Below are 7,891 nucleotides of genomic sequence, written 5' to 3'. Positions count from 1 at the left end.
TTAATGCCCCCCCACTAATAACATCCTGCATCCAGACACCACAGGACCTACACAGTATTAAGAAGGTGGTCATAATGTTTTGGAGCCAAAGCTAAGCTTCTTATCCCACACACAAGATCAAGGTTCAAGGCGAACTTTACTGTCACTATAATGAGGGCTGCACTCAGTGCAATAAAGATAACACGTTTTATTTTTTATGGTAATAACTAAGGACATTTGTGAAGGTTCTCGTCGTAGTTTTAAGGCAGAGAAACAAAAACAAACAACATATTGCTCAGTTTAATAGAAACAAATGCTTGTAGACATTGAATGACATCTACTGTATGCATTAGTTGAGCAGGGCCGTATTAGGGCCAGATGCTTCATTGGGGCCATAATGGGGCCCCACCACCCCCAACCTCACAACAATCTGTGAGCGAGCAGCATGAACTGTAAACACCAGCTTTAAAGATCTGTTTGGCCCAATAGAGTGAAACTGATTGACTTTTTTTTTACAAATGCTGCAAAAAAACGAATGTTTTGCTACCGGTCTTACTGGGATCTGACAAAACCATCGTTGGATCTTTTTACTGTTTTTGTATCGTGCGTTAGACACTTTTGTTTAATTCTTGTTCAACGCAACTTTATGTGATGTTGGTTTAATAAGCGTCAGTGGTATTAAATATGGGTCAGTGTTTACCCGTTGCTTCCACTAAACAATATAATGTATTTTTTATCAGAGACATATTTATTATCTGTTACACAGACAACTTTCTAGTTATTAGTCTTCATTGCTATCAGTGGTGTGTGTACAACCTGTAAAACCCTATGTTTACATCACAGGGACCCGACAAGACCTTCAGTTTATTTTAGTTGTCTTTACTTCCACAACAAATTTGAACATTTCATTATCATTTTCAGAGTCTGGACACACGTTAACGTCTGATACAGATAAATAAAACTTAATTAAAACGAGGTGAGTTCTGAAAAATGTAAAATATTCCTTAATATATTCCTGAATGTGGATGTATAAGTCTTTCAAGTCAGTCTGGGTGTAAACTTTGGTTCATTTATGATGCCCCCTACTGGCCAAACAATATAAATACTCATATATATACACCGATCAGCCATAACATTATGACCACATGGTTGATCTTTTTTGTAGTAGTGGTAGTAGACGATAAAATGTCCAATTTCTCTTTTTGTACCTGTTTTCTAATCATTGCTTGTCATTCATTTTGTAAGATACACAGATTTGCCAACTTGTGAACACATTACAAGTACAAATACCTACTTTTTGAGATAAAGCCCCTTTTGAACAGACAGCTCAAAAATTTACAACATGCAGCTTTTATATTGTATGAATCTGTGTTCTGTCAACATTTTAATAATTATATGTCAAAATACTCAGTTTGCAGTGCACACTATTAATATAGATTAAAAATAAATGATATTTAATCGTGATTAATTGTACTTCTTAGTCAAAGGCTTAAGATGATTTGGGCTGATGTGCATTTTATGAATGAGATGAAAGACGACTCTCATCAGACTGTTCTGAGCTTTTTGAAGTTTTAATGGTTGTTAGTTTCTATCTTTTAATTCGGTAACTGTGTTGCTGCTATCTCGGCCAGGTCTCTTGTAAAAATTATTCTTGATCTCAATGGGACTAAAAGTTAGATAAAAAGCTTGTTTTTTTTCATATAAAATAAAATTAAAAACAAACAAAAAAACAAGGACATGTTCAAGATGTTGTTTTTATTTCAAACTTTTCACCAAGAAAGACATAGCAATAAGAAATATAGTTACATTTTTTATTTTTTTTTTTTTAAAAAAACTAAACAAAACAAAACAAAAACACAAAGTAAAAACAAATCAGAATGACACATCCAAATTAAAACTGCTCCAAAAGTGTACACCCTGGGATTTTCAAATTGCTACTAAAAAAGAAATACCGCCCTCGCCTCCGTGAACCGTGCAGTTGTGTTTCTACCACAGTCGGTGTGTATTCGCTACAGCAGATGTCGGTAGGCGCACAACCGCACATTTCACACTCTTAAAACAAGGACCACGTTGGACACATTTACAATATTATCACCGCAAGTAGACCAGCAACTCCCACGTTCTGCACGATAAAATTTCTTTTCTTTTTTTTTTTTTTTTTCCAGATTTTAGACATTTTTCCATTAGCATCATTAGGATAGCATCTAGCAGGTAGCACCTAGCATGCACAGGGCGACGCCAACGAACCTGGATGTGTGGCCGACTGCTGAGTTTGCATCTGAACAGCGAATCCGAAACCTTTTAAATGAACTTCATTAAAGACAAACCTGTAAATTAAGACGTTTCCTGAGCAGATTATTCATCTGTAAAAAGGCCATAAAGATTAAGAACTAGTATACATCCAGAAAAAAAAATAATAAATGACCAGCGGCTGAACCAGAGACAGTAGTGAGTCTCTCTCCGAGTAACATGGTAGAAAGTCACGGATGAGTATTAGAAGGAGGGCGGGGGGGCGATGGGGGGGGTTTGAGCTACGCCATGTGAGCCTCCACTGTTGTTTCAGTCTTCTGTAGTTTAACTGGAGTACCCGAATTCTCTTCATCCTGAGCAACAGAGCAATAAGTTCAGCAAAAAGAAGCAACCAGAGACTCAGGAAAAAAAAAAAACAACACTTTGCATTTGTCGTTTCTCTTTAATCCTCCTCAGCTTTAATAACGGGGACGATTTGTCATCATCTGCAAACTGATTCTTGGAAAAATGAACCAACCTGCTTCTACATTAATGCAAATAATAAGTGACTACAGGCGGCCGTCTTCCCTTTAGTTTTCACGTGATGTGTCCACTAGCGGGCACATTTCATCTTTCCTTAAAAAAAAGAGTGTTTTCCTGTGTCCTGCTCCAGGGCTTTTTATGGCCGTGATGTGGCTCAACCCCTGTCGGTCTGGTTCAGGTGTGGTCTGTGACACCTCTGGGTGTGGACGGCTCGTAAAAGACCAGGATGTGTGTGTGAATGAGGCTAGAATGACTCCCCCACTGGGTTATGGGGGAGTTACGGGTGTTTGTTTTTAATGTAAAGCACTTTGTGTTGGATTTAAATAAGGTGCTATATCATTAAAGTTTCCTCTGATGTGAAGATCTGAGGAGCAACATTGACGTAGTGGAGAGGATTTTTTTGGTGATTTTTTTACCCCCTTGATGCCCCATGTTGTGCAAATGAAGGCAGTTAGATAGGACTAGAAGGAGCAGTGGTTCAGACTTACAGCATTAATAACATATAAACAAAAAATTAGGTACAAAGTTACAAAGTTCACATCCAGCAAACTAAAAAATGACTTAAAACTACCAAAAACAATTATGATGAATGGCTGAATTGAAAGAATATGCGACAAGTTAAAGACTGTAAATAAAGATGGACCCGCTACAGCTCCTCAAAAGTGAAACCAGAGCGAGTAGAGCTCCCCCTGGTGGCTGGAGGCTGCAGTATAGGTGATAAGCTCCGCCTCCTCCATGTCAGTGGATGGGATTTGGGCCAAATTACACACGTCAAGTCATTGTTCCCCCAGAGGATTGCTTCTGTCATTTCAAGTAATTAATATAATACTGATCAATGTTGAAGTGACAATTTTTGGGGGGATAAGTTTTGTTTTACTTAGTTATTTGACGCTACAGAAACAGTTGTCATGTCAACCGCTGCTGACCATGAGAGTTGTAAAAAAAAAAAAAATTTAATTTCTTTGTAACTGGTGGAGGTAGAGTAGAGTGAAGCATTAATAAAACGTGAGTCTTGGCAACAGAGCCGCTAAACAAACGCGCACAAACGCAAGACACGTAATTCACTCACCTCCAACGAAAGCTTTTGTGTTGGGAGAGAGGCCGGGACATCGTGGGGGTCGCTCAGGGTCGGGAAGTCCAGCTCGATGTCCATCACGTCGTCAAGATCCAGCTCCTCGCTAAAAGGAAGAGACACACATTAGCACGGCTACAGGTTAGAATAGAAAAATACTTCATTCACTTTAGGGGGAAATTCAAGTACATCTGCTGCATTTCTTCAATCTGGCTTTAATGTCGTAGTCTCTCTATAGTTTTATTACTTTCTATGTTTTTATACTTCATGTTTCTACCTTTATTATTCATATATTTAATTGATGTTTTTAAATCTTCATTATTTTAACTGATCCTTTTCTTTATGATAGATACAGTGTCCATTAGTCTCCATGTCCTTTTTCTTGTTTCACCTCTAACATGGAACAATAAATGGCATTAAATCTGATTGATGGATTGTTTGCTGAAAGCCAAACATAAGACACGTTCTTACATGTTGTTGAGGGCCTTGTCCTGGCTGTTGTCTGTGGGGGGGTCCCAGGCGTGAAGCTTGACCTTCCACAGTTTGATCTGCTGGTCCCAGGAGCGACGGCTGTACTTCCTGAACTTATTGGGAGTCTTCGGGTGAACGCCCGGCTGACGCAGGTGCCTGAAGAAAGAAATAAATAAATAAAAAAATAGGGTGGGATTAGCATTTTACTAATGCATCAAACTTATCTCTGCACGACACTAATTATTACGAGCGTTGACCTACTTTGGGACTTCCTTGACGTATCGGTCGTAGGCTAACGTGTTCTTCCCGTAGTTGATCTGTTTTTGGCGCCGGAGCAGAACGGCCTCATCGGTCTCCATGTTTTCTCCCTCTCTAGAGTCACAGCTGAAAACAGGAGGTGAAAACAGGTTTACTCCCCACTTATAGATACACACCAAGACAATATTGACAATAAGTGTGCATTAGAAAAAAAATCATTTACCACCGACGCACTGACACTGAACTCTGTTTTAAGGTGTTTTTCTGTTGTAACTACTTCAGTTTAGTGTGTACTTTCCAAATATAAAGTACCAGTAAAAGCAAACCTATATTCCTCTGGAAAAACTCAAGATAAAATAGAGTCAGGTCCCGACAGGAATTTAAGGTCGTGTGGTCTCTTGCTGCATCTCGTTCAGAAATAACATAATTGTTCATATTTGTCACTACTACAATATGTTCCCTTGTAGCCGATGTCTTAATGTCAGGCGTACCTTATTTCTTATATTGGCATAGTTTGTTGCATGGTAAATGTTATTTCTGGGTTCATTTAAACCTTCATGCTTCTTATATACTGAATTTATAAATAAAAATCTAAAAATCCCCCTCAAAAAAGCAAACCCATGCTAAACCACCTATTTAGACGTGTAATACAGAGACAATAATATATAATGTGTGAAAATATAACATAATGTGTCCAACTTAAAGTCTTTTACTCCTTTTGCTATTATAGTTTTAAACACAGACCCAGTCATTTTAGATAAAACTTATCTAAATCGATTTATTTATGGGATTTTTCCTGCTGATTTCATTGATCTTAATGAGCACTGATTCTGTGATCGATCATCATGGACCCACGCACTTATTGTTTCCCTGGCTTGTTTGTTTATTTGATTGGCTGACTGTGTATGTGGAGAAGCTAAAAATGAATGTGGGGGTGTCTGCAGGTTTGAATAAGTGAAATTTAAGACTTTTTAAGGCCGTTATGGGTTAAATTCAAGACCTACACAAAGAACGCAAATTTAGGCAAATCAGAATCACTTTGAAAGCAACAAAATTTATCGTCATTCATCTATGAACTCGGGATATGACTGAGGTGGGCTCCACTAATGAGGAACAGAAACATAATAGGCCGGAGCCAGAGGGGGGTCATACTGCAAATGAAGTGGTAATAAATGGACATAAGGATTTAAGACTTGACTAAATGTAATTTAAGACGTACAATGTAAAATACGCTCATATTTAAAGACGTTTAAATCTTAAATCGGGATTTAGACTCTGCAGAAACCCTGGAACTGCCATGTTGGGATGAATAAAAAGGACTTACCTCTCAGAAGAGCCAGATGAGGTCTTCCTCTCCCTGACCTCTCCGCCCAGTATCCTCCTCCTGTAGCTGAACAGAGGACACACAGTCAGGCCGACAAGTGGAATCACACGGACCAGGAAAGAAACGCAACAGAAAAAAAAAAACGGATAAGTACCGCTGGATGTCTCTGTGCACGTCCCTCCTCATCTCGTCATCCTCCACCTGGCTGCCCCAGTCGGCCCGTCTCCCGCAGCGTGACACCGGCCCCGTGCCTTCTGGGGTGGTGAAACTAGGAAGGAAAAAAAAACGCCAGCAGCCGTGAAAATCTGCTTCGACGTTAAAACGTAAAAACTACATCCTTCTGTGGGAACGCACGCCGCTCACCTGGCGTTTCTGCCGTCTGGGTGTCTGTCCGTATGCCGGCCGTTCTCCACGCCGTCGCCGTCCACAGCGCCCTTGGCCCGCAAGCTCCCATCTACCCCCCTCTTCCTGGAGTGGTTCCACCGGGACGGGCCGCCGCTCCTTCGCAGAAACAGAACATGATAAAGATTTAGACGAGTACGCAGCATCCATGTGTCAGACAGTCCAATAAATACTATCATATGCTACCATGACATACACCAATCAGGCATAACATTATGCACTAATATTGTGTATGTCTGTCTAAGTAACATCCACATGAATGAATGTCAGGTCCAAAAGTTTCCCAGATTAATTGAATTATCACAAGATGGCTGATGCTATTCACTTCTTCTGTCTCTCCTGGTTTTAATGTTGTGGCAGATCTGTGCATGCCACTAACTTATGCATTTAAATTTAAAATTATATTTTACATGCCACTTTTGCCTCATTGCTTGCTCTGAGTGTTTCCACATCTATAGTGTTGCTATAGTCAAATAAACGCTGCAGGTGATTGTTATCTGCAGCCTCTTCCTTCGAGGATCCCGTCAGTTCAGTTTCGTTTGCTGAAATGGAGACCTAACCAACGCTGCCCCTGCATCCACCTCCTCCCTACAGATTGTTCCAAGGACAGTCTGTTCACATATTTAATCTCCTTTTAGAAATACGGGACTCAAACCTGGACTGATCCTCACCGTGAGAAACTGTTTCCGTCCAGTTTGCAGCCAGATGGATCCAACCACGATAAGCTGGAGGATTCCGGTTCATTTCACACACAGTAAACACCAGAAAATGGGCTTTAAACGTGCAGCTATAACCTCTTCTTTCTCGTCCTTTCTCCTCATGCCACCGGCGACTCAAAGCGTTAAAGTTAAAGTCAGGAACAATGGCCATAAACTAGCAGCTAGCGGCGTGGCTGCCGGTTTAAAGCCACTTTAATTAAAAAGGGGTAAAGGTGGCTAATGTAGAAGCACGGGCTTAAACCAAAGTTAAAGTTAGAAAAAGCAGGCATGCAAAGACTCTAACAAAGACTCTTCCATTGTGTTGGAGCAGGAACACAAATGTTAGTTCCTGATATGGGATCGAAGATGTGGTTTCCAAATATTCAACACTGACCTTTTTTCGTGTTCGCTGCTGTGAGCGTCGCGTCCTCTGCCCTGGATACAGTCAGACATGTTTTAGAAAACTAACACAAGTATTAATGATAGAAGTAGAAGAATTTGGGGGGGAAAAAATGCGCCCGGGCCTCTGCGGAGTCTCTGTTGCTTCTGATCTGAATCTATTGACACCGCACACCCGCCAACTCCGAAAGACGCGCGACCTAAACAATTCAATTGGTCACATGACCGGAAGACGTCGTGGGTGGACGCGCGTAACACGCCACACGTAAATCAGTATCCAGTCAATGACGTAAACACGCTGTTCGCAGCTAAATCTCTAAATTCATCTCCGCTGAATATGTTATATTATTATTAAAATAAATATGATTTATTTTATTATTATTTTTTCTTTCTTTCATTTCTTCTTCTTCTTCCGCTTCTTCTTCTTCTTCTTCTTCTTCTTCTTCTTCTTCTTCTTCTTCCAGTTTTAATGCTCTTGGCGTGTTGCTGCCATCCACAGGATGGAGGTTATTTACA

General features: G+C 40.2%; 1 protein-coding gene across 2 annotated transcripts; it reads right to left on the bottom strand.

Annotated features, from left to right (window-relative positions):
- Window positions 1-1,715: 1,715 nt before the first annotated feature.
- On the bottom strand, window positions 1,716-7,602 carry LOC125007629 (stem-loop binding protein). 2 transcript variants are annotated; one of them, XM_047584351.1, is made up of 8 exons: window positions 7,371-7,602; window positions 6,240-6,377; window positions 6,031-6,144; window positions 5,877-5,936; window positions 4,556-4,678; window positions 4,295-4,450; window positions 3,821-3,929; window positions 1,716-2,582 (listed from the first exon to the last, which is right to left on the bottom strand). In XM_047584351.1, the coding sequence occupies exons 1-8, from the start codon at window positions 7,427-7,429 to the stop codon at window positions 2,511-2,513; spliced, it is 831 nt and encodes a 276-aa protein (XP_047440307.1). In that variant the 5' UTR covers window positions 7,430-7,602; the 3' UTR covers window positions 1,716-2,510. The 2 variants fall into 2 exon arrangements, with proteins under 2 accessions (XP_047440307.1, XP_047440306.1); XM_047584350.1 differs by having other exon boundaries at window positions 5,877-5,942; window positions 7,371-7,598.
- Between the last annotated feature and the right edge of the window lie 289 nt (window positions 7,603-7,891).

Source organism: Mugil cephalus, chromosome 5, assembly GCF_022458985.1.
Source record: "Mugil cephalus isolate CIBA_MC_2020 chromosome 5, CIBA_Mcephalus_1.1, whole genome shotgun sequence".
Taxonomy (NCBI): domain Eukaryota; kingdom Metazoa; phylum Chordata; class Actinopteri; order Mugiliformes; family Mugilidae; genus Mugil; species Mugil cephalus.
This window is presented reverse-complemented; position numbering and strand designations above follow the sequence as displayed.

Coding starts and splice junctions, on each gene's coding strand:
- LOC125007629 (XM_047584350.1), bottom strand. CDS start 7,429: ATGTCTGACTGTATCCAGGGCAGAGGACGCGACGCTCACAGCAGCGAA. Junction 4,451..4,555: donor TACGTCAAGGAAGTCCCAAA/GTAGGTCAACGC, acceptor TTCTTTCTTCAG/GCACCTGCGTCAGCCGGGCG. Junction 2,583..3,820: donor CACAAAAGCTTTCGTTGGAG/GTGAGTGAATTA, acceptor TCTGTTGCTCAG/GATGAAGAGAATTCGGGTAC.